Here is a 26,190-nt window from a genome sequence, read left to right as displayed (position 1 = left end):
CAGCTACAGTAGGAGACAGGAGGCAAAGTGAGGAACCACCTCTTTTTCTACTGCTTTTGCCTCTTCCCAGCCATTATACCTGACCACCACTGTGGTTCTCTCACCTCATCTCCAAGACTATTTCATGATCCTAACTGACTAGCATAAATATATGTGAAATAGCTCCCTGGTACAATACAACACACAATGGCAAACAATGGCAAGGATTGGTTTTGGAGAGTGCATGACAACTGTCAGCACCCTGCTGGTCCTGCCACCTCTGTAACATTACCCATGACACTCTCTTGAGGCTCATTACCTCCTTTTGACACTTTAATATGTACACCTGTACATCCAAGGTAACAATTCTTCCCTTCCCTTCTCCTCCCTCACAGTGCTATGTGCAGAGCTGCACTATGGCAGGTGTCACCACAGTCATCTTGCACATGGAGAAATCCCAGCAAATGGAACAGCTGACACACTTCAAGCCTTTTATTTCTTACTGTCTTGCAGCTCATTTACAAGAGCAATGTACTCAAAAAATTCTTCTGTGACTGTAGCACTACAAAGACCACATAAGATGTCATTGTTCTGCATGTTTCCTTAGATTGTAGATACATTTATATTTAAGCATAACCTTTGAGCAAAGGGGAAAAGCAAGAGAAAGAAATTTGGCCTCTTTTCCCAGTACTACTTCACATCCTTATTTCCTTCCTCAGCCTCTGAAGAACCTGGCATATATATGTTTTCTTTATAATGGCACTCCTACAGTCTACCTCTGCCATCCATGAAACCCCCTGATCCATAACAAACTTATTCACAGATCATATTATGTCATTTATTTCCCACTAGGTGCTGCAAATGGAAACTAAATCTTCATTTTAAACTCAGTTTAAGAGGCTGGGATAGCACACAGCTCTGTCCCAGCCACAGCTGATCTTACGAGCATGGCTTTGCACTTTTTTTAATTTATTATTATATTTACACTTTTCATCATAGCTGTTTACAGTGATGAGGATGCCCAGAACCAGACTCAGTCTGGGTTCTTTAATGAAAGCATTTAAATAACACAGAAAAAACTAAGGGCTGTGTGTCTATCATATATAAGAGGGGATATGCCAGAGGCCATATTTATTAGAGATGTTACTTACAGGAATCCTGGGGTGTGGGGTGAAGAAGGCTGTCTGGAACAGAAACCAGAGTGTTAAAAACAGAATAGCCTATTTTCCTTAAAATGCAATAGTTTGCATGTACTCCTGTCATCACAGATTTCACATTCCATACATCCATAAGTAGGTTTATAAAAGAGCAACCCATTGTAACATCTGGGTGTTTGGAAAGAAGCCCACAAATAGCTTACATCTCCCAGAATATTTGAAATATGAACATAAATTCAATTCTGTGTGTCCTACCATGATGAAAAAACAATCAATCTTTAAATTTTATAGCAATTTTACTGCTAGCAATCTCCAGCTCACTTTTCCACTTGGAGCCATCTTCTGTATTATTAAATTTCCTGATACCATGATTGAGCTTGGTGTGTTCTCCCTCTGTTTTGTACCATGCACATAAAATCTCAATGGGAATACATAGTCATGTATTAGTAGTCTGAAGCAGTAGCCACAAAAGAAAGAGACAGCATCTTTTCACAAAGCTGTTAAAATTTTGAAGAAAAAAACAGATCTTGGTGACATGTCAAAAGCATTACCTACTTTCAACAGCTGCAACAGTGCCCTGGTTCCAGCCTAGATCAGTGGGAGGGAGCATGGCCAAGACATTATGTTACTCAATATCACCTTATGCCACTGTCAGGGGTGGAAGAAAGGGGTTTTTCCTCTCACTTTGGAGAAGGGAAGGCAGTCCCTTTCTGTTGGAGCAAACGAGGTGGATGGAGCAGGTCCTGAACGAAGGAAGCGTTTTGAGTGGCATGACTGCAGTCAGGTCAAGCTCTATACTCCTTCTTTTATCCACTTTTGTTATTAATATTGTTGCTGTTACTGCTTGGGTTTTTTTATCTTATTGATGTTTCTATAAATTGCTCTTATCCCAACCCGCAATCTTTGCCCTTTGTGCCTCCAGTTCTCCTCTCTGGCCACACATGGGTGGAAGAGGGGAGACCAGGAAGTGAGTGAGCAGAGGGTGGTTTTGGGGTCTTGGGGCCTAAATTGGGGAATATCATTCCTAAACCATGACAAACAGAAATGATTTCTCCCTACAAACACAGAGAACTTGAACAGTGGTGCACATCTTCTCTCTGGCTAGACATTTGCATTTTGTTTGTGAGCTGCCTTCTAACGCAGATCCATCTTTGGTGTTGTGACTGGGTCATTCTTGTCTGATATACGTGGAGTCTTTCTACACAAAGCACCATCAAGTGCTCTGGCATAGACTGAGGCCCAATTAATGGCAGGGAATAAATTACAATACCTTCTCCATTGCCTCCTCAAGGTCTTCAGGCACTCGATTTTCACCTACAGACCTTGATTCAAATTTTCTCCACAATCTTTGAAGGAGGCAGCTGTATCCAGCTGTGGCAGGTAGAGCTGATGAGAGGATGTGTGCCATGTCTTGGATGCTCTGTGACTGGCCTAAGTTCTCCAGTTGCAATGATGGTGTTCCAAGCTGCTTACTCAGGTTTTCTTAGAGGGAACTCAGAGGTTTGTGTATTTACATTCAGTGGGTGCTGATTTAACCACCAGTAAACTTCATTGTAATTATACTCAGGTTCCCCAAAGCAACTTTGAATCTTCATTTTGAAAGCAAAAAATTTATGTATTCTTGGTCTGTTTTTGCAAAGAGGCAGAGGAAGGTACAACCTCACCAAAAAAATAAAAATACCAAATACACCTTGATTTTGCTTCTCTGAAACAAAAGGAGATAATCTCAGAGTAAATAGCTCCCCAAATTTCTGCAGAGAAGTAAGAAACTTGAAAATTGTTTCTGAGGAATTTATGTGGAGGGAGTGCAATGATGCCTTGAATATTGTCACAGCACCAAACACAATCTTACTTACTGTTCCAGGTAAGCCTGGTGGTCCAGGGGAACCTGTGTCTCCCTGGAGAGAGGAAAAAAATGTAACCAGTTACATAAAAAGATTCCCAAATAAAACTCAACATTATCATTTAGAAGATGCAGCATTACCAGATGAGATGTACCCCCAGCTCAGTAACACTTCTGGACAGAATTTTTGCTGTCCTTGCTTTGTTGCACGCAAGAATCTCATTCTGTTGTCTTTACCCCACTATAATTTTATCATTGACCTGACTTCACAGGTTGATAAATTTCTAAAGTTGCCCCATCCAGTTTAGGATATGGAGTTTAATTTGCTTTTTAAATAAAAGTTGACCAGAAGTCTTGATTGAAAAACATGTTCTAACGAAATTCTTTCACTGATATAAAAATAAAAAAAACAACCCATTTTTCATCAAATATTTAAGTTGCTAAACCCAGTTCTCCCCAGATTTTGAGTTAAAACTACACTGTTGCTGGAAGATCTCCTGAGCACTGGCATTGACCTTCCTGTGAGCTGTGCTCCACAAACATCTGTCCCCTGACACTTGGAAGCCAAGAACAACCAACAACACTTGTTAACCTCCCAGGTACAGGAAGTTCAGGTGCCTCACTGATGTCAATGGACCACCCATGAAAGAATTCCCACCTCCACAGGTGGTGAAAGTCACAGATAAACTGAGGACTGATGGAAGAACCCACACCCTGAATGTTACTGCCTCTGTAATGAGGGCAGTTTTTCCACTGGACACCCAAAGCATCTGCAAGATCAGTGTTTCTTCTCCACCTTCATGTTCACAAGGGTTGAATGTAAATTTTGGTTGACATTACCTTTGTCTACTTCTCTTTCACTAAAATTAATGGTGTTTTGATGGCAGAAACCCAGACTGTTCCTGAAATTATTGTTCTATCCCCCACAGACAGGCACAGAAAACTTTTTAGATTTTAGTGCCTGGCTCATTTATATCAGCCAATTATAAAACTGAAATTTATTTTTTTGTTAAAAATTTTAACAAAATAAAAATAAAAAAGAAGAAAATTTTCCTTCAATTAACTAAATTGTCTTTAATTTCATCAGATTTCATTGCTTGATAAATTATTGTTTACATCCCACACATAGCTATTTCTGCTGCTTCTCTGTAAAGTTCAGCTAAAAGTCTTCCAAATTTACTACTCTTCCTCAGATAGCCTCCTCTATCACTTGTCTCTGCCCCTTGGTCTGTTTTCCTCTCTTGTCTAAGGAAGATCATGGTCATTTCATGACTTACCTTTTCTCCTCTTTCACCTTTCATTGCTGGGAGACCATCTCTTCCTTTTTCTCCCTACAAGCAGGGAAAGGAAAGCAAGAAATTTACACATTTTGTTTTGAATGCATCAGCCTCACCAAAATATTTTACACTCTCAGTTATCTTACCTGTCTTCCAAGATGTAGAGCAAGCAATTAAAAATGTAACATTTTGAAGATGGCTTCAAAAATCCATTATATTTTCAAAATCAATGAATATCAATTGACTTCACAGAAAGTAAAGCACCAATCCTAAAATAACTTGTTTGTAGAAGATCCTACTGCCTGATGTAGTAATGAAAAAAAAAGAAGGGTTTTTTTTTTTTTCCAGTTGGAAAAGACAGGCAACAAAACAGTAGCTATTACCCAGAATGAATATTCATATTACTATTTTTGGTTTGGGTTGCAAGGTACCTTAAAGACCATTTAGTTTCAAACCCCTGACATGAATATATTCTGTATCCTGTGCTCCACAAGGCATATAATGGAGCAAACTGCATGGAAAAACCTCCGTTGATTTTAGATCCTTCTTGATCACACTCAAGCATGTAATCAGTTATCAGGATTACTGACCTCACTTATGTGACTAAATTTGCCAGTCAGGCCCCTGGCCCAAATATTTCCCAGCATGAAGACATCTCCAGAGTTCTGCAGCTACCCAGAGGAAGCAGCAGACACCAGGACTTGGGTAGAAGTTAAGCCATCAGAAATCAATTCAGCCTTCTGAAGCCTTTTCCAGGGCTCAGTGACAAGGCAGATTGTCACTAGAGGACATGAAGTATTTTCAAGGGTCTCCAGAAAATCCACATTCCACTTTCATGAGGCAAAGCTTTCATTTTCAGGGTCTTGTCAACTCTTTTATAGTTTTTCTAACCAGGTTACCCTGACTAGAAGGAACAACACCCCCTTTGATCCCCTTGTAGGACCAGAGAAAAACACATCAAGGACATCTGTTTGTATTATTTTGAGAATTATTATCTCTTTACAGTAACACTTCTGGAGAGAAAAACTGTTCCCAGGAACTGTTCCCTGGGAACAGATGAGCTCCTGACAGGCCTAAATTTCTCTCAGGCTCAGAAATCCTGTCCAGGATTAGTAATTTTTAGCTGTTATCAAGAATTTTAAATGTCCTTTAATCTAGCAAGTAATTCTGAAAGGGAGTTGTAAAGTGTAATCTACCCTCTGGAGTCCTAATCTTCTCTACTGCCTCACAAGCAGCATGGCACAACTCTTCACATTTAGGATAGACACTGTTCCTTAGCATTTCTGTGTCAATTGGGAGCAGTCACTAGGCAGTGCCCCAAAAGTACCTTTCTGGGTACTTGGTAACTTTGCTGGTTGCCAATCAGCTGCTCACCACAGCCATCAAACCAAGGGACAACATCATCTAGGGACACTCAAGATAAGTCCTCCTGATACTGAATGGCCAAAAGAAGATAATTTGTGTCTCAAAGTCACTCACCCGGTCTCCTTTTTCTCCTCTCAGTCCAGGTAAGCCCCTAGGACCAGGAAAACCTGCTTCACCCTGAAAATAAGAAAAAGTGTGTGAAATATGAATGCTGTAATACAGACCCTGCCTGAGTTTTCTCATGAGATTAACTGTAGATGTAGTTTGCTGAGAGAGAATGAGATTATCAAATAATTTCTTAGTCTTCCTTAGATTTCACTATTAAATAATATCTTAAGTTTGGGTTTTTTTTTTTTAAACATTACTTAAAGCAGCAATTAAGACTTCTCTAGTTTTTGCCTGTTAACTGATGCCACAGAATTTAGGACATATTTCCTTCATGCTTCTCTGTAGCAAGAGCAAGAAAGCAAATGAAAGCACAAAAATAAATAAAAATCTGACTTTTATTTTCATCTTTAATGATCTGGTGCAGTCTGGAAATGCAAAAACTGCAGTGTATTAATCTGAATGGTACAGATGTCACCTGATGAACAGATCTAAAATTATCTGAGTGCACTATTGCACATTTGGATTTATTTTTGTTTGAACATTACCTTTGAGTTTTTTCTTTATAATACTTGTTATTGGAGTAACTATGATCTCTGTGTCATGTGGTTTCTCCTAAATATATCAAGTACTCTCAAATTTAGCTCCCAGTTGACCCAGTTTGTAACCTGAAAACAACCATGTGGTTTCCTATTTATAATTCTTTTCTATCTGAATTTATAGTGTGACATCACGAAGGAGATCAGCCATGGACAGGACCCAAATTCACTAAAGAATTGAACTAAGAAAAGGTAATCGCTGCTCTAAAGAGATTATCCTAAGTATAGGGAGAACCAAACATAATCATGGTAGAGATCGAATGGGTCTGTAGACAAAATCAGGTGAGGAACAAGATGCTGTGGTAACTGAGGATGACTAAGAACATCTGGGAGATGTTGGGAGAATTTTAAGGAAAGTGGGATTTGGAGAGAGATGGAGTGGTGCTTTCTCAGAGCTACCGTGGGATCCTGGCTTTCATGGAATCATAGAATGGCTTGGTTTGGAAGGAATCCTAAGGATCTTCCAGTTCCAGCCCCCTGCCATGGGCAGAGACACCTTCCCCTCAACCAGGTTGCTCAACAACACATCCAATCTGGCCTTGGACACTTCCAGGAATGGAAATGGCAATGAGATCCCAGCAATCCCAGAGATACAGAGAACAATCAGAGCATCTAACATTGAAGGAGACAGAGGAGAATTTAGATGGAAAATAAAAACATGGTGGAAATTTGGCTTCTGAAAAGAGCCTGAAGCAAAATATCAGTGAATTTGTAAGAATTCAAGGACAGAAAGAGAATACAAAACAGCCAATGTGGATTTGTTAAAAATTAATCATATGAAGATCATCCAGCTCCTTCCCTAGACATGAAAACTAAGCAGACAAGAAGAAAGCATTTTTTTGATGTATCTTGACTTTAGTAAAATGTCTGACATAGGCCAAGATGATGTCTTCTGTAAGTACAGAAATGTAGTATAGAATGGTCTCTGCAGGGTGGTGTATAACTGAATGAACAGCATTCATAGACCTGCTATTAGCAACTTACTGTCAAAATTCAGATATTTGAAGTCTTCTCAGGGACAGCCCTATTCAACTTATGACAGGAAAGAGAACATTTATGAAACATGTGGAGAACATCACATTGTGGAGAGAGGGGCAAGGTGGTGTTAAAATTCAAAACAGCCCTGTGTGGGGAAATGATTCAGAACAAGAAACAGTGTTCTGGTTGGGGCCTAGCCCTTTGCTGCACTTGGACCAAGTCTGCCTGGAAACTTCAAGCCTGGTAGTTTGTTTGCCCATCTACAGTGAAATCAAGGAAGGGTACAGAAACCTCTCCTCCCTTGGAGCCTGATGAAAACACTCCTGAGGAAGCATTTGCCTGTGCTGTGGTGATTTCCCCTTAACAGGGACACTAGGTAAGAATACTTTCCTGGGAACTGAGTGATACCTATCAGACAGATTATAAGGACTTTTGGAATAGCAGCAGTATAGTACAGACTTTCAGGGTGGGATAATTGTTATTAACTTAATGAGTGATTTATCCCAATAAACCTCAATTTGTGCCTCAGACTTGTAGCTTTATTCCATCAATCCTAGAATCATTAAGGTTGGAAAAGACTTCTAAGATCAACCATAAGTCTCATCCATACAATTTTTGCACCTTCAATCACAGACGCAAATGACATGCACAGATCCTGTCACTGTTGAATGGCTTTTCCATCTCATGTGGTCATGTGCTATTGTGTTGACAGGCAGGGTTTGCTGTTAAGACTTTTTCCTGCTCACCTGCTCACCAGGTTGGCCACGGCTCCCTGGTTCACCCTGGGAAAAAAAAAGCAAATCTGTAACATTGTAAGGACTTGACCCTTTGGTAAGAACACTTTCTCATTATCAAGGTGTGGTCCCTACTGGTCTATGATCTACCTACATCCCACAAGGCCCTGAAATTGCCTTTCTGATGGCTTGGGAATGCAGACTGCAGGGAGCTAACACAAGGTCTGGGTTAGATCTCCCAGCACACTTAGGACTGAGAGACAACAATCAGACAAGGGTTGGTATTTTGGAACACCATGAAAATCAGTGAACCCCATCTGCTCATCCCCTTACATCTCCAACTTCAGAGGAATCTTTTTCTCCTGTCTTCAGCAGAAGACCTTCCAAAATCACACCTTGACTGACTCAGTGGATACAGCAGACTATGAAGTACAACCCCTTACCTTAGGGCCAACTTTTCCAGGAAAGCCTTCCTCACCCTTTTCCCCTCGTTCTCCCTGCATGGAACACAAGAGGTCAATACACAAACTCCTCTGGTGGGCAGTGGTGAGGAGTATTTTAACTCAACTCCTCAGGATCAGCTTGAGGATGTAAATAGAGTCATATAAGAATATGCTTCCTGGAATGTTTCTCCATTCTAGTGCCATTTGCAATCACATCTGCAGCACCCTACTGGAGAACTTCTGGAACAACACAATCATTGTTACATTAAAGATGTCCATAGTGAATTATCTGGAAAAAAACACCTCCATTCAGTTTCTTCAAATTGTGTATGGTTAGAAAGTCAGAAAGTGTTTAAAAAAAACCATAAAATTTTGTGACTGGGTCCTTGGTCACTGGTTACATTATGTAAATACTGTAAAACTGATCTTCTAATGTGGGTGGTGTCAGCATGGACAGCAAAGTGGTTGAAATGTGGCTACATAGCTGGGAAGTGCAGTAAGCACTACAGAGATGTATGAATAAAATCCAAAGTTTGTTTAACATCAGAAATATGTTATGGGCTGCAAATTCCTCACCTCTATTCATCAATAAATGGGAACTGGGGACTCTGCTAGACCTGGGATCAAGTATCAGATGCAAGAAAACCTCTGCCAATGCAATACAAGGCAATAGATGTTCAAGAGCTGTTTTCTTCAATACAATCATTTTTAATATAATCATCATCCCCAAAAACTAGTTTGGCCTTTGCAGTCAAAACATGGTACATTTCTTTGACACTTATTTGCAGGGGGATGAGAAGTCAAGTGTTTCCAATCTCTGCATTTATCTCCCTTCTCCCAGTGCAGAGACAATGGAGGAGATAACTCTCCCTACCAAGCCATAATTTGGAGAAGCTTTCAAATGGAAAATAAGAGGTAGGAAATAATAATGAACCAACTTTCTGTCACACAGACAATAGAGAAAGCTCAGGGGGATGGCATCTCTTCTTTCCAGCCCTTCAGGGAGGAAAGAAAGGAACATCTTTGGAGTCTGATACTCTTTGTTCTTTTTCTCTGGGCCTTGGATATATGCCTTGACTTGCCAGAGTCACTGGCTTTCCTGACTGATTGTTTGCAATGCCCAGCAGTGTTTTTCCTGTTTCCCTTGCTTGCTTATCCCAGTGATCTGCCCAGGTAAGCAGCTGAATCCCAGAGTCTGTGGTGTCACTTGCCTTTTGACCTGGAAGCCCTGGAAGCCCATTGAGTCCATCTTTGCCAGGCAGCCCCTAAACATGAGGAAAACATAAGCTATAAGTTCCAGTTCTTTAAATTGTTATCAGCAAATTCAGCGTAAGTATGCTCAGTTCATCCCTCCTGCCACCCACCTAAGTTTAAGAAAAGAAGAACCCCCTCATTCATTTTGGTTTGATTTCTTTTTTCTACTTTGTCCCAAAAACCACAAAAATTCTCACGCTGTACGTCTTTGTGCTGCCCTTCCAGTATCCCAGTTTTGATGCATGACCACTGGATGTCAGCATTGTTACAGGGAAACTCCAGTATTGAGCTTTTATGTACTTTAAATTTTTTTATGTATATTACCTACATTTTAACTTATTCTTTATAAGTCCCTATTATATGTATCTATAAATATATATTTTTTTGCATTTATTTTTCCTTTTTAATCTTGGTAATTTCTTATACAGTATAGACGCCTAAAATTAAATTATATAGCACATAGTGACAGAGTGGTTCAGCAAGATAAGAATTAAAATTACTTCCTGCAATGCATTTAAAATGGTGAGAAGAAGTTTTCTTCCCTTTTCCAACTGTCAGTCAATCCACACGCACTGCAGGCTGTAGGTGGCAATTCTGTACTAAGTATTTAATAATTCAGCTTTTATGACTTAAGACCAAAATAAATTGCTACCCTCTGCTAAATCTGGGATTTTAATCATGAGTTATTTGGCCTGATTTAGGAAATTCCAGGTTGGGAAAACAATACCGTGTCAAATGCAAAAACAATTCTGAAAGGCATCATCTAAGGAAAATATCATGATCCAATTCCGTAGGAATAGTGGGACTGCACCTGGTAAAATCCTTATTCACAAAAGGTATTTGGGATTAATTTCTGAATTAAAAGTGACAGTATTGGAGCCCATGTTAAAACCTTGTGTGCAGACAAGATGTGGGAAACAAAGTAGATTTGAGAATTAAACAATCTGAAGTAATGAAGAGCTTTGAGTTGAGGGAAACAGTTCCTCAACACTTACAGGTGGTCCAGGTGGTCCAGTTTTACCAGAAACTCCAATCTCTCCTGGCAGTCCCTGAGAAATTAAATCACAACAAAATATAAATCAGTATTTCTGTTCTTTGTAAGAATCTCACTGGAGATTGCTGCTTTCAACTGAAGTGCAGTTTTCCCTCCACTGCAGTCAGGTCATTGCCATGGGGAGCCCTGGAGACATTGAATTATCCCCAGGAAGCACCAGTGTGGTTCCAAGGCTCAGCAGGGAGAAGCTGTGCTCTAGGACTGGCTGTGGCTTTGCAGTAGAGAAAGTATAAGAGAAAACACACTTTGCCAGAGGCCTTACTCTGCTCCTTCTGCAAGCCATGACCTAAAATTTTCTCCAGCTGTTTTTTCTTCTCCTTGATGTAGAACAAAATCCCCCAAGCTCTCTTACCGGTGGCCCAGGTGGTCCCGGGGGTCCAGCAACGCCTGGGGGCCCTGGAGGTCCCTGCAAGAGAGGAAACAAAGCCAGTTTATCTAATTCTCTGATAGCAGCTGAAAGCCTCAGGTCCTCCCCTGTGAAATAGGGGCCCTGTAGGAAAAAGGCAAAAGGACTGAGCTTTACTTGCTTAACTTCTACCCAAAAAGTGCAAGATGCCAAACCAAGGGGCCATGAACACAGGTAGAACATCATCTTTTGCTTAAGCCACTGCTGCCATTGCTAAGAGGGCTCCCTCCTCCACTCCCATACAAGAGGAGGAGGAGGAGTTGAAGGCCATCAGTGGTAACCTACAGCACAAAGCTTGACCAGTGGGATTCCTTGGAGCATCCAGTCAAAGTTAACCTCGATTCAAGTTGTTTCAAAGTGAATAATTTACCTCTGCAAAAAAAATTGCTGAAAGCAACTAATGGCTTGTGGTTTGAGCTTGATTTTTTTGGGAGTGTGGGGTTAAAAATACGAATCCAAGAGTATGGAGAAATGCTGCAATGACTCAAGTGTTTTAAAACAAAATGTGCCACCATTTTGTTGCTCAACATTCACCTGGTAGATAGTAAAAGATGCTCACAAACTCATAGTTTGATGAACACATTCAGTTGGAAATATCTTAACATTCTTACTCATTTCCCTGCAACAGCTGTTTCTCTCAGGAGAAATATTCTCTCAATAGCCACCTGATTTAAAGAGGAATTTATTTCTATGCATCAAGCAAATTGTTAAATTTGGCTTCCTATGAGAGATTTGTTTCCAGCCTTGACAAATCTTAATATGCTTCTTGAGATACAAAGGTTTCTGTCACTGCCAGCTTCCCCTGTAGGCAAGACAGGATTTCTCCAGTGCTCGGAATGAAAAATGTTCATGTATTTTTTGGATCAGGACCTGAGCAAACAGCATGAGAAATGGATATATGACTGAGCTTAAATTTTACCCTGTCTGCCTCTTTCTGTCTTTCTAACATGACAATACCATTAATTTTTAGTTTTCAGCATAAGAGAAGTTCTGATGTGATTGTACTTAAAAAAAAACCCCAAAAAAACCACCCCACCCAAAACCTCTGTAAAGATTTGAAACTGAGCACCTGATACAAGACAGAAAATAGCCAGATAGCATTTTCACTGTCATTATTCAATATTTAGGTATTACAAGTCGTAGATCAGTATTAGCCTTTATTTTAAGTGACAACTGTAGATGATGAGAAGAAAATGGTATAAAAAAGTGAGGAGAAGGAGCTATTTGAGGCATGGCTGGCCTGAGATGGCAGATAACTTCAGTCAAGAGCTAAGACAGTCTCTCACCAAAAGATGGGGCAAAGAGACCAGGAAAAGATCCTCTAGCTGCACTTGCCTCATTGCAACTCAGAACAGACATGGAATTATTCTGTCAACAACACTCTCACTTGTAAACTGTCTCAAATGTGAATAAAGCAAAACATCCCCAAAAAGATGTGCCTTCAGATGCACTGACACTGATGATTTAATTCTGGGGGAGTTCTGCAGCTGGATCCTGTTGTTATAGATTCTACACCCATCAGCAGACACTTGGTCACCACCATCCTTCACTCAGAAAGGCTTCAGCATTCAAGGAAAAGACTCAACATTCCAAATAAGCCCAGCACAAGAGAAAACACTACACACAGACCCAACCGTGTGCAGACACTGCTGGATGGAGCCAACAGACACCAAGGGCATGGAAATTCTGCTTGGCCCTACTCCACCTCTACAAGGCATGGCTGAGAGGCCCCACAGAAGGGATGGGCTCCAGGAAGGGGCTTCCATGAAGAATGGGGGGAGTACTGGGAAAGAAGGTAAAACTTCAGAAAAGCTACAAACTGATTCTGATTGGACTATGTGTAAATTTACCTTTGCAGGCTTTCCTTGACAATTCTATCAATTCATTTCTAATAATTTAATTTTGTTCTTCCTCTGTCAGTAAGTGAACTGTCTCCCACCAGGAAATACATGTCCTTCCTAACCCTACAACAGAGAACTTCTATCAGGAGGTGAAAACCCCGGTCAGGACCCAGCCTCAGCCCAAGCAGTCCCAAGTGTGTTGTGTTACCCCACAGAGTGAATTGGCAGGGGTCAATCTGATCTAAAAGCAAAGTCTAACTCCAGCATCTGTCAGGAACCAGTGTAATCCCTAAAATGTAAAGTGACACATCCTCCTCATCCCAGCTCTTTCAGTAACTCTTGGTATTCCCACCATCCAAGAAAATTTCTAATTAATCTCTTAAGCCTTCCATATGCTAGACCACAATAACCTTATGCAACCGTAAGTCCTGAAATTGAATCCCACTGATCCTTTTCCTAAATTGCCAAAAATAATTCAATGTCATTGTCCTCCAAGAGATAATTACCCATGATTAGCACCATGCCCACACTGCTTTACAGGTAGTCTCACCATGTGTTGTACCAACAAATGCTACACCCACTAATGGGAAGCTCTTCTTATAAAATCTTCTCTGAGGTGGCAGAAAAAACAGTTTTATGGAATGGCCAGCAGTATCCCTTGGAGATGCACAGGGGGCTGGCAGCCTGCTCCAGCTGACTGCACACAGCAGTACATTGACTGTCCTACTCGGGTTCCTGCCTTCTACAGCCTGGGCTACAGCAAGTGATGGGACAAAGTGAAATAAAATGGCAGAAATACATCATAAATATCTTTTATAGAGCACTCCCTTTTGCTACTGTTCAGAGATTTTCTGTTTCACTTCTATATAAACATCTTGTATTGTAGCCCTTCTCCTGACTTCTGAGTATAATTCAGAGCAAGTAATATTCTTTTTAAATATTAGAATTCACCAAACTGACAGAATCTATTTATGTTTTTAAAAACCCAACACCATAAATCTACAGCACCAGGACTGTGTGCAATGTTTACCCCAAAAAAAATCTCACACCATCTGTTTTCTTTGCTTCCATTTTTAAGTGAATCCAGATTAAAGCACCTGATTTATACAACCACCTTTTTCAAAGATTATTTGATGAATTATACAGATGAGAGTACCTATCCCAAATCCAGACCACAAATATTGTCCTGTTAAAACCCTGAAGCAGAAGAAAATAACAACAGGGTGTATTTTTTTTCCAGCTGGTAAGCACTGGTGTGCTTTGTATGTGTTGAAGCAAAAACTGATACATGAAAACTTGATTTTAAAAGAGATCTACACAAACTCACTTTGGAAAACAAATTCAAAACATGGATTTTTTTTTATTAAAATGTTTAGACCAGAATATTTTCAAACTGTTGTCCTGAAACAAAAATATTTCAAATGTTCATTAAAATCTAAAATCTAAATATTGTGTAGAGGCGTGTGTGTTTTGGGATGGGATATCTTTAAAAACATTGTGAAGGGTGGATTTTTTCAGGCTTGCATTTCATCCATCCCCATTCCTTAGACAATGCAATGCAGTGACAGTGCTCAGGAAAGAAATCTGACACTGTTCCTACTGGAGACACAGCTGTGTCTGTCCTCCAGAATCCACTCTGCAGTGCTCTCCTCTTCCAGCGTGTACCCTGCTGAAGACAGTCTGGGAAAGGCAGAGATATTAAGCTTTAAGTTGTGCACTCCCAAAGGACGCTCTGAGAAGGAACAGAAATGTTTTTCTTTGACTCCATCAGTAGACTGCTTGGTCTAAATCTCTTTTCCATGAAAGAAGGGATGACTAAGTCTTAAAGGGAGGTGAACAAATAATATTCCACAATGAAAACTGAAGCCTGATGGCTTTCCCAGACACCTGAAGGCAAAGCTTACAGGCATATTTTCTGTGTACTGTTCCACACTGCTGCCTCAATTCTCTTACACTATGACAAAGGTTTAGATAAGCCCTTAACCCATACTAAAACAGATTCTGGTCTGGGTTGTTAATGCAGTGTGCCAGGTTTACAAACAAGAAGGGACATGCAGGAGCACTCTGTCTGATGCCAGAACGACAGCAAAATGGGTAACTGAGGGACTGATACTCTCTCCCACCCTCTCTTCTTGTCTCCAAAGACATTCCTCACAATTTTGCCTCTTAGAAAGACCCCACAGACTCTTCCTCTTGGCTTTGTACTGTCTTTCCTTTATTTACATTCCTTTCCCACCAGAAATGAAGCTGTTGCAGACAGTTTTGTGGAGCAGCCCACATGTCTCACTATGTCCCTTGCCACTCCAGCACTCCACTTCTCCTCCATGGCATCTGAGTGGATTCCAAGATCAGCTCCTCAAATCTGCTTTTGATTTCTCACCCCAGCCACTTCTGCTATAAATTGTAATTATACAATCAGAGAATCATTACAGTTGGAAAAGACCTCTAAGATCCTCAGGTCCAACCATCAACCCAGGGCTGCCACAGCCAAACCACATCTCTAAGTGCCACTTTTAAATAACTGCAGGGACAGTGATTCTACCACTTCCCTGGATAGCCTAATCCAGTGCTTGACCACCCTTTCAGCGAAGAAATATTTCCTTATATCCAATCTAAAATGGAAACTGAGATATTTTCTGTAATGCTGCATTAGAGCACTGTATTTCTCTCTTTGCTTAAACCCTGCCTTACAAATTAATACAAAAGTAATAGAACATATAAAAAAAGCTGTTGCTGATGACACTAAAAATCAAAAGCCTGAAGAGCCAACAGATCTGAGCATTTGTCTACATTACATGTCCTAGAGTCAGCATCAGTGACAGTGCCATAATTCATACACAGATCCAGACTCCAGTCATTTTATCAGGTGGCATTGCAACTGGAGTACCAGCATTAAAATAAAAGTTCTGTCAACAAAAAATTCTCTGAACTGTCTTTTCAGCTCTTTAAAAGTATGGAATAAAATTGACTTTGTACATAACAGTCTCTCTAGGAGAGTTTCCTGCTTCCAGTGAAAAGCAGCGTTTGTTTAATTTAATCACTTAGTGTAAGCTATGGCCATGGTCTCTTTTGTCTGCAGAGGAAGATGTATTTCCCCATGTGTTTGCTTGGAGTTGGTTTACTGAGTCAGTGCAGCAAATGAGAAAAAACAACTAAAAAAACCTCCTTTAATGTCTTTTGTTTCAGCACTATTAGTAATCTTCACAGGTGAAGACTTTTTTAATTTATTTTTTTAACAGTACAGATCTTATTAAAGATCATCTCTGAGCAATATCTTCCAATTCCAAGCAGCACTAGCTAAGCTTGAATTCAATCTGAGCTTTGCAGCTGGGACCCACATCCTTTTCTTACATTTTGTAGTATTAACTTGAATTATAAAAAGGACATTAAGGACACGGTGCATTTCAGAGAAGATCGTTTATCATCTGAATTACTTAAGAAAAGCTGGGCTTGTGCTCACACCCTACAGACAAGTCTATACTAATTAAATCACTGCCAGCCAGAACCATAACAGGTACAGCTTGTACTGGTCTGACTCTCAGGTCTGACTTATACCACCAGGTTATCTAGCACAAGGCAAGCCTCAGTAACAGCCCAGAGGTACTGCAAGGCAGTGGTATGGTATTTAGCTTTTAATCTCAAAGACTTTGAGACTTTTGCTGTCTCACAGGTGGCCAGAAAGTACCCACTCAGCACAGGGAGCCTCAACAGTGGCTCAGTGGCCCTTTTGTAGGTGCCTGTTTTAAGAGAGCTTCAGGATCCACTGATGATACTAACTGGATGTTCATCAACAAGAGCAGGCACCTGCATCCCCACTCTGAACCCAAAAAGCGCTTGCATTTGGAGCCAAACCTCAGCCCTTGTAACTCAGTGGTACAGCTCTGAGTGCCTGAGCCAACAATTTCAGCTGAAAGTTCTTTACAGAAATGTTCATTTTTCAGTCTGCATTTGAACATCCTACTGCAATAAAAGTTATCCCTATGATTAAGGTTCTTGGACACTAAAATAGTACAAATAAATAATAACAACATAAACACATTATAAGTTTGGGTGTCTGTGTCCTTGCTGCATGAAAATTGTTCAAGTCCAGAGGGGAAAAAACATCCAAAGTTTCCATTCCAAAGCTTAATGATGTTGCAAGATGCATCATTTGTAAAGACTGGAAAATAAATGCTCAGTTTTAAAGGTGCTGATCAGACAACATGAAACAAATAAGCAGATGGACAGGTTCACCGTCACAACTGATTTGGAAGGAAAATGAAAATTTAAAAATATTTTTATATTATAATTTTGTTTGAGTTGGTGTGTGCAAAGACAGACAAAGCTAGCCTACTGTCACAAAACACCTGCAGTCTAGCAGGGAAGCTGCCTCCTAGATGCTGCTTCAGGGTCTGACACTTAAATTATCTCTCAAATGGTCCTTGAGACTTGGACTGACTTATCTCAACTGCACTTTACCACTGAACCACAGAATCACAGAATATCCTGAGCTGGAAGGGACCCACAAGAGAAGCCCTTAAGTCGGTTCCCTTGCACAGCTGCCTGATCTTCTGTGGCTTCTCAGCTGAACTGAGCATGACAGCAACGATTTTTCTTGACAAAGCCCAATAACAACAGAAGATCTTTCCTGTGTCCTTCAGCAACAATGAGACTTCTAAAGCTCCTATATCAACCCCTTCCTCTTGTCCATACAGGTATCAATGTGGGGAATCAGGTCAGAAAACAAAAGTAGACATAAATTTAAAATTGCAGAGGAAAGGGAGGCTATTTTCATGTCCTAATTTGGTTTATGTGGAACCAACTCAAATCAGTTGTCCCTCAACACCACAGGGGCAGCACAGGAACAGCTGACATAGGATTCCATACATAACTTGAATATCCATGTAACTACACTGTAAGAAAACCACTTTTCTTCCTAAGCATTTTTGGGGCATAATCTAATTAAGAAAAAAAATAATGAAAGAAAAGAAAATGCTGATAAAATGCTTTAAAAATCTAACACCACCAAAAGTGCTGTTAAGCTGAAAAGTAGTTTTGTCAAAAAGTGAATGCAAGCATTTTCTTTAAAAGGAAATATGGAAATCTGCAGTAATATGTCCAGAAAAGACTGCCACTGCAGGAACCAGAACAATATTTTGCCTCTGCAGTTAGATTGGAGGAACAGTCAATTTAAGTATCCCTTGATGGGGCAAGCATTTTGTGAAGTTTTAATTAACATAAAATTTGCTACCATTATTTAGCTTGTGCAAAAAAGAAAATCACTTAATCCTATGTCAGCAATTTTCACAGATAGATTTATGAAATTGCTAACACATGCATATATATGTTTAATTTGCAGGGAACTTGAACGAAATAAGTGTGACATTGTTTGGATGGATACAGTCAGGTATCTTAAAAATAATACATGGATAAAAATCTTCCTCCAAAATTAAGGGAAAAAAAAACCCAACACAACAACCAAACAACCTAAGAAAAATAACACAACAAAAGCAGGGTGTTGGACTCAATGATCCAAGAATTCAAGAGGCATTCTTGTATGCTCTCAGGCATAGGAAGGGATTTTGGGGTGTCCTGTGCAGGGCCAGAAGTTGGACTTGATGATCTTTCTGAGTTCCTTCAAACTTAGAATATTCTATAATTCTAAAATCTTTTAAATCCATTGGAAACACTGTCTTCATTCTTGTAAGCTGCTGCTGAAATACTTGCAAATTAGATACTACAGTGAAGGAAAAACGTCTTAAGATATGTAAACCAGTATCAAGTGGTGTTTTACAGGGCAAGGTTCCCTGCTGGACACAAGGGACTTCACCTGCATGGAGCTTCAAGCCCTTGGATTACTTCTCTGACATTCTCCACAGACATGTGAACAGCTCTTTACAAAACTCCTGTCACACAAACCACTTCTAGATCATTTCTCATGGTTACAAGGGCATAAATTGCCAGAGCACATAAATGAGCAATCTCACACAAGAAGTGTGCTGCTCGTTGCAATACATCACCAAAAGCTGCAGCAATGGAAGATCATCATTCTTCCCCAAACTTTAGCAATTATTGAAACACAATGCTAAAGCCAAAGTCCAGTTTGTTAATTTACTATTGAAAGGGAAACAAATGAAACACTCAGTTTTATTCTGAGCAGACAGCTCAATGTGAGGTTGCACCTTTCCTGCTATAGGACATTCCCATGGATGACCCTACAGGGTGACTTTAAAAAGCAATTCAGGTCTGCTGAATTTGTCTGCAAAGTTAGGAGGAAAATAAGTCAGAGGTGTCAGTGTTATTAAGACACAGGGCCAAATGGGCTGATCCATGGTGGAGCAAAATCCTCTCTGACAACTCTTAACATAAAACACACTGTTTTGCCCTTATGATGTTATGGTGCAATTTGGAGCTCCTAATTTTCGAAAAGCTTTTAAAAGAAGGAGTTAAGGGATGATTAACTTCCTCAAAACATCCCCCTTCCTCAAAAACCACAAATCAGTGAGTTCCCCCTGGAATGATGCTGCTCTAAGCACAAGCAATGGGGAAATCCCATACAACCTGTCCTGATTCAAAGATATTGAAAAACTCTGGGCAGTGGAAGTAATTGCTGTCAGACAGACATCTCTCAATATCAACAAGATAAATTATTTTGGTCTTGAAAGGAGAAACATGAACTTCAAATACAGTACAAAGAAGCTCACACATGCTGCATTGTGTGGTTCCATGTTCCCTGTTGCCACAAAATCTGGTTTTACACATTTTATAGGAGAATGAAGAAGTCATCGCTTACCTGAGGGCCAATCAGACCATTGATTCCTGGGAATCCTGGTTCTCCCTTTTTACCCTGCATGTTCAACAAAGGAACACATATTAGAGAGCAGACCAAAGACTGCTATTGATTTTCCAGTCTTTCACCCCCAAACTGGTAAATCAATGTAATGTGGGTACACAAAACACAAAAGCTAGAAATTAAGACAACAGACATAATTTGGAAATGAAACAACCAGTTTCCTTTGACAATCCTGTATCTCCCAAATTGTGGCAATAGTTGTAAAGTTGAGAGCTGTTCTCACACACATCGTGGCATCTCCTACACCCTGCAATCCCACCTGGCTTCCCTCTACAGAGGGGTAGGGAAGTCATGGTGTTGAGATAAAGCCAGGGGAGGTGCCCAGTGTAAACATGGGCTGAGAGGTAAAGCAATGTCCCTCTGGTTCCTTGCACTGCTTTGTGCATTAAGAAATAAAATAATTAAAAAGTCTGGTGCATGGTTGAATAGAAAAGATTCACAATCTCTAAGCTGGGAAACAGGAACCCATGAGGCATTCTCCAAGCAGCAGAGCTCACTGACTCCTCTGCAAGTAAAAAATATCCTTTCAAAGGAGTCAGAGAACTCCACTGGTGCAAGGTAAGGACAAGCCCAGAGCTGGAGAACAACCCTGAGACAAGGTCACCTGTATGGATGCCGGAGCTCTGTGTCCCCATGGGTCTGACCTCAAATAATTCAAAAGGAAAATATCCTTCATGAGTAAAATGAGGAAGAAAGGATGAAGTAAGCACTGGAGTTAAGGCAGAGTTTGGATTTGTTTCTTAACCCAACAGGTGACTTGCTGTGTTACTGGAGGTAAGTCACATATTTTATAAAAAAATGATCTCTTCTTCCTTTATATGTAACAGACACTGAATCATTAATATTTCTGAGGCTCTTAGTAATATAGTAGGAGGGTACAAAAGGAGTCCTGTAAATACCTGAGAAAGAGACGTTTTCCTCCCTCATTTCTACTCATCCAGACTGATTTTATTTTTTTTTTTAGAAGGATAATATAATTAACAAAGTTTTGTGTCCCTGATAATATAAGGGTCATATAAAAAATTTTCCCTTTATTTTTCTTCATTGAAAGATGTGCAGAAACAGCATTTAAGAACAACAGCTTTCTGCTAACTTAAATGAATGAAAAATCTAAACCATCAAAAAAAGTTTTCATCATATTTTCCTCAGCTGTGAATGAGATTTATTAGGTAGTGTGTCAAAATCAGTTATTTTAATTATTTTTCTAATCAAAAAATCTCCAACAACCCTCTACCCCAAAACAATCAGTGGTGATATACAGAAGAATTTAAGAAGAATATTAAAGGAGTGATTATAGGGTCCTCAGGTATCAGAAGGAATTTGTAATCATTTCCAGGACTCAATATTAATAAAAATTTGAATTAGATACTCTAGCACACCCACTATTCATAAATGTTCCTTCTACTTTTCCAACGTCCATCATTTATTTTCTCGTCAAAGCCAACAAGAGCTCATTTTTAATTTGAGGGACTCACGTTGCCACATGATTTAAAATTATGTTTTCTAGTTAAAGATGATCATTTTGCCCACTGCTAAGGTGACCATGCAAAGGACACTGCTAAAATAGTCATTTAAATAAATAAGTAAGCTTATGAATAAAGCATACAGGATGTGGTGTGTGGGGCCAGACATGGGAGATGAGCCACCTCCAGCTTCCTATCTATGTGGAAGCTACATGCCAAGGTGGCTACTTCCAGAGTTACAACACTGAGGCCAGAACAGAGAACCACAGAATGGGTCAGGTTGGAAGGCACCACAGCAGATCACCTGCTCCAACCTCCCTGCTCAGGCAGGACCATCCCAGAGCACAGGCACAGGATTGTGTCCAGACAATTCTAGAATATCTCCAGGGATATTCCTGGAGATTCCTGGAGACTGGAGGGAGACTCCAGTTCTCAGTCACTTCACAGTAAAGAAATTCTTTCTCATAGTCAGATGGAACTTCCTAGGCATCGGTTTCTGCCTGTTGCCTCTTGTCCCACTGCTGAGACAAGAGCCTGGTCCATGCTCTCACCCTCCCTGCAGACACTGACAGACATTGACAAAGTCCCCCCTCAGTCATTTCTCCAGGCTGAACAGCCCCAGCTCCCTCAGTTTTCCTCAGAAGAGAGATGTTGCAGTGTTTTTCTCTGAGGCTTGGTCCCAGGAACAGAGGTTGATTTGGCATCAGGCACATCGGAAGCATCCTTGTGTCCATCAAAACAAGACAGTGCTACTGACTCCTTTATGTCCCACCAACCAACTGTTGTGTCTCCAGACTGATGCCCAGGAACACTGATCTGTGGTAGCAGTGAGAGATGTGAGAGGAGCTGTTTATTCTTTCCTTGGGTACAATGCTGAGAAATTTCAGTGCTTTTCAAAACATTAAGAAATCCCTTAAAGAAACATGTAATTATACAGAGACTGAGAGAGGTTTCCCATGGTGAAGGGGACTTGTGGGCCACTTGGAGCTTAGCTGAAATCCAACTACAACAGATTCACTCCAAAGCATTAGTCTGTCTGTAAAGGACAAAAACACTTGCTGAGAGAAATTATACCTATGAGAGCAAAACTCAGTGAAATGTCACACTGCCTAATAATGTGACAGAGAAACCCCAAAATTATGCTCTGTTACCTACAGTAAGAATCAGGTAAGTCTGTATGATTGTGTAACCTTTGACAACATAAAATGCATCCTATTTGCCTTTACAAGCAATTTGAACAAAAACAGTTAAAAATATGTGTTTTATTGGAAATTTGTGTATTTACCTCACTGACAATTAGTTTCACTCTGGATTTAATCTATGGCATCAATCCCTCTTCCTTTCTTTTGTTAACTCGCTTACAGTTTGATTTCTGCATGGCTGAACTTTGCCAGGGCAGGCAAAGTCATCTGAACATTTCAAACACCCACAAATGAATGTGAACACAACCATCCATCAGAAAGATATCTACTATGCAGAAGACAGGAAACCAAGGAAAAATGTTGTCTCCACTCTGCTGGAGGGGAAATTCTGAAAGGTACCATAGCCCAGGACTGTTTCCTATCTTCCTGTCCAATAGCCAGAATACCCACTTTCTTATCATGTTTTTCTCTGAGGCCCAGGAACAGAGGTGGATTTGGTACAAAGTACAGAGAAAACATCTTTTCTTCTGAATGAATATGACTGCTAGCATAAATTCCAATTGTTTTCCCTGTAACCTAGATGGGATACTAGGATTACCTATTTCATCCAGTCTTTTTACCTCTGTATTACTAGAGAAATCAGAAGAAATCCAGCAATGTTAACCAATGTTTGAGCTCCCTAAAGGCAACAGCCTTTTGCAGTCTCCATATGCATTAGATAACACCAGTAAAGGTTGAAGTGAGAGCATCTTGGTAGCTTGAGGAGGAAAATACCACCAGATCATGGATGATTATTGTGGCAGTTGTGGCAAAGTAAAGGGTTACAAGGACTTCTGGACATTGGGAGAGACCTCACCTTGAGACTGGCTCCTTCTGAAAAGCTACTTAATTTTCTAGGCAAATTTATTCTCCACTCTCTCCTGGATTATTTACCCATTTCACCCTGGAGTTACCAGCCAGCTCTCTCCTTCTCTTGGATCCTGGGAGCCTAAAGTGCTTCAAATCCAGGGCAGTTCATATACAGAGAAGAGTTGAAATAGTGTTGACTTCCAAATTCAAGTTGTGACTGGCCTCAACAGGAAAATCATATGTGACAATCCACTCAGGTAAAAGATGGGTCAAGAATGGAAAGTCAAATATCGTATTTCTTCCACCATCAAACAGAGGAAAAGCTCAGCAGCCCTCCAGAGACCTTTCCTGCACTGACAAATGATCTGAACACTCCTCCTTTGGGTGGAGGATGTACCCTGAACCCAGGAGTTCCCAGTTTTAACTATTATTATTATTATTACTTATCTGCCTGATTTATGTACATTAAGTCTTAAACATGGAGAAGAACATTCATTAAATGATATTATATTATAAATATATTTTCTATTAATTTTATTTTCATAAGATTATTCTTACTACCCCATTAGATTGCTGTATTGTTTTTTGTTTTGTACTGATTGTACCTTGAACTTGGACAGATTTTATCAGTGCAGTTTTATAAAACTAATTTGATAGTTCATGACTGCTGCAGCACAAATGTTTTCTCTTGGTCTCTTTCTGAAATTTCAATCACTTGAATGAACTTGTAGTATTTCAAAAAAGAGGAAAATTACTGAAAACCAAATTATTGAGCACACTTCAGAAGAACCCTATGTTTAGTCTGTACTGGCCACAGATCTGTGTGCTTTCCAGGAGCATGTCATACGTCTGCACCTTTTGTGCCTATCATGAAAAAATTTGGTTTTATTTCCAACAAATATTTCAGTAGATCAGGTATCAAAGACTTAAGAGCAGAACCAAAGCACTTCAATTCTCTTCAATTTTACAGAAGGAAAAGGACAGGAAGAGGGAAGAAAACCACAAAACCACCTTAAAAGTGAAAGCAGACTCTCAGAGTTCTCCTTTTTCAGGCAGTTTTAATAAAATCAGGACAGTATTGTCTGTCACTCAAAGGTCTTACAGGTCACATGAGAATAGCAAAGCATTTTTCTTCACACAGTGTGCTCCTGATGTGAGGGTATCATTGTCAAAATGCAGACATCAGGTGCCAGGCACTTCTGACTAATAAAATGAACACAATCCAGTTGCTTGGTTCAGGTTGGAATTGTTATCTCCTGCCCCCAGATGAGACCTGTGTAGATCCACCAAGCCCAGTACTTTGATTCATCTCATGAATTCAGTCATTGAATAATGGCCTTTAATTAAAAAAATATATCTATTCATCTAAGATGCTTGGTGACTAATAAAGACCCTTAGGAGAAGTCTAACTAGCTAGACACGACAGAGTCTAGGGAAAAATTCAAAGACAGAACAGATCAAATGACATCTATAATCAAATGATCATTAACAGGAGCATTTTCTGTCCTGTTGCAAATCCTGATGGATCACTGTCCTTTACCCAGCTAATATACTCTATTAATCTTATTCAAGACACAATGTTTCACAGTAGGCTTTAAAACTAGGATAATTCCTATCTTACCACCTTATGAGCAAACCACTGCAGAGCTATTTGCTAAAGTGATATTTTCTAACGTCTGGGAAATTAGAAGAAAGCAAGTGAATGCCCTTTTCTGCTGAGGCATTGACTAAAGTCTGCATGCACTATCTTCCCAAATAGAAGATTCCTAAAAATTCACACTTACAGCTAAATTTAATAGCACACAATCCAATGGACAGTCTGTAGAAAACCTCTTAGCAAGGTATATATCATATCTTTTCCCTGTACTGTTGTTTGCTCATCACCCTCCTATACACACAGGTTCTCTCTCACACAGGATGATAACAGCGCTGGTGCTGACTCAAAGCACTGCAGGTAAACTCCATGATGTCCTTTAAGGAGTGAGCTATCATCAAGTCTCTGTGACTACTTAAAAAAGTGACCCATTAAACAGCAGTACTGAGACCCAAGTGACTGCCTCCAAAAATGCTAAGCAGGTATCTCACTCCCACTCTTATTTGTCGACTGTCTTGAGGGCAAAGAGGCCCTCAAGAGAGGCCCTGACAAATGGACTGGGCAATCTCCAATTGTATGGTGATTGGTGTGAATCCATAATGCCAGATTCTGCACCTGGGATGGGCAGCCCTGGATGTACAGACAGACTGGGGAATGAGAGGCTGGAGAGCAGCTGTGGGATGGGACCTGGGGGTCCTGGTCAGTGGAAGCTGAATGTGAGTCAGCAGTGCCCTGGCAGCCAGAAGGGCCAACCCTGTCCTGGGGCATCAGGCACAGCATCAGCAGCCAGGCAGGGGAGGGGATTGTTCTGCTCTGCTCTGCACTGGGGAGGCCTCACCTCATGTCCTGGGGGCAGTTTTGGGTGACACAATATAAGAAACATATAAAGGTATTAGAGAGTGTCCAGAGGAGGGCAACAAGAATGGCCTTACAAGAAGTAGCTAAGGACACTTGGCCTGTTCTGCCTGGAGAAGGCTGAGGGGAGACCTCACTGCAGTTACAGCTTCCTTGTGAGGGGAAGAGGAGGGGCAGGTACAGATCTCTTCTCTTTGGTGACCAGTGACAGGACTTGAGGAAATGGCATGGAGCTGAATAGGGGAGGTTCAGGTTGGATATCAGGAAAAGGCTTTTCACACAGTGTGGCTGAGCACTGGAACAGGTTCCCCAGGGCAGCGATTACAGCACCAAGCCTGCCAAAGTTCAAGAAGCATTTGAACATACTCTCAAGAACATGGTGGGATTCTTGGGGCTGCTTTGTGCAAGGCCAGGACTTGG

General features: G+C 40.4%; 1 protein-coding gene across 1 annotated transcript in view; it reads right to left on the bottom strand.

Annotated features, from left to right (window-relative positions):
* COL22A1 (collagen type XXII alpha 1 chain) overlaps positions 1-26,190 on the bottom strand; it is a 240,622-nt gene that overhangs the window by 72,182 nt on the left and 142,250 nt on the right. The window contains exons 24-33 of the mRNA XM_014258290.2: positions 19,808-19,861; positions 11,141-11,194; positions 10,730-10,783; positions 9,692-9,745; positions 8,481-8,534; positions 8,050-8,085; positions 5,736-5,798; positions 4,257-4,310; positions 2,993-3,034; positions 1,131-1,163 (exon numbers count right to left, since the gene is read on the bottom strand). Of these exons, the coding sequence (XP_014113765.1) occupies positions 1,131-1,163; positions 2,993-3,034; positions 4,257-4,310; positions 5,736-5,798; positions 8,050-8,085; positions 8,481-8,534; positions 9,692-9,745; positions 10,730-10,783; positions 11,141-11,194; positions 19,808-19,861 (498 nt within the window). The remainder of the gene's footprint in view (positions 1-1,130; positions 1,164-2,992; positions 3,035-4,256; positions 4,311-5,735; positions 5,799-8,049; positions 8,086-8,480; positions 8,535-9,691; positions 9,746-10,729; positions 10,784-11,140; positions 11,195-19,807; positions 19,862-26,190) is intronic.

Source organism: Pseudopodoces humilis, chromosome 1 (assembly GCF_049639895.1).
Source record: "Pseudopodoces humilis isolate 2021_Gansu_Grassland_sample_001 chromosome 1, ASM4963989v1, whole genome shotgun sequence".
Lineage (NCBI taxonomy): Eukaryota > Metazoa > Chordata > Aves > Passeriformes > Paridae > Pseudopodoces > Pseudopodoces humilis.
This window is presented reverse-complemented; position numbering and strand designations above follow the sequence as displayed.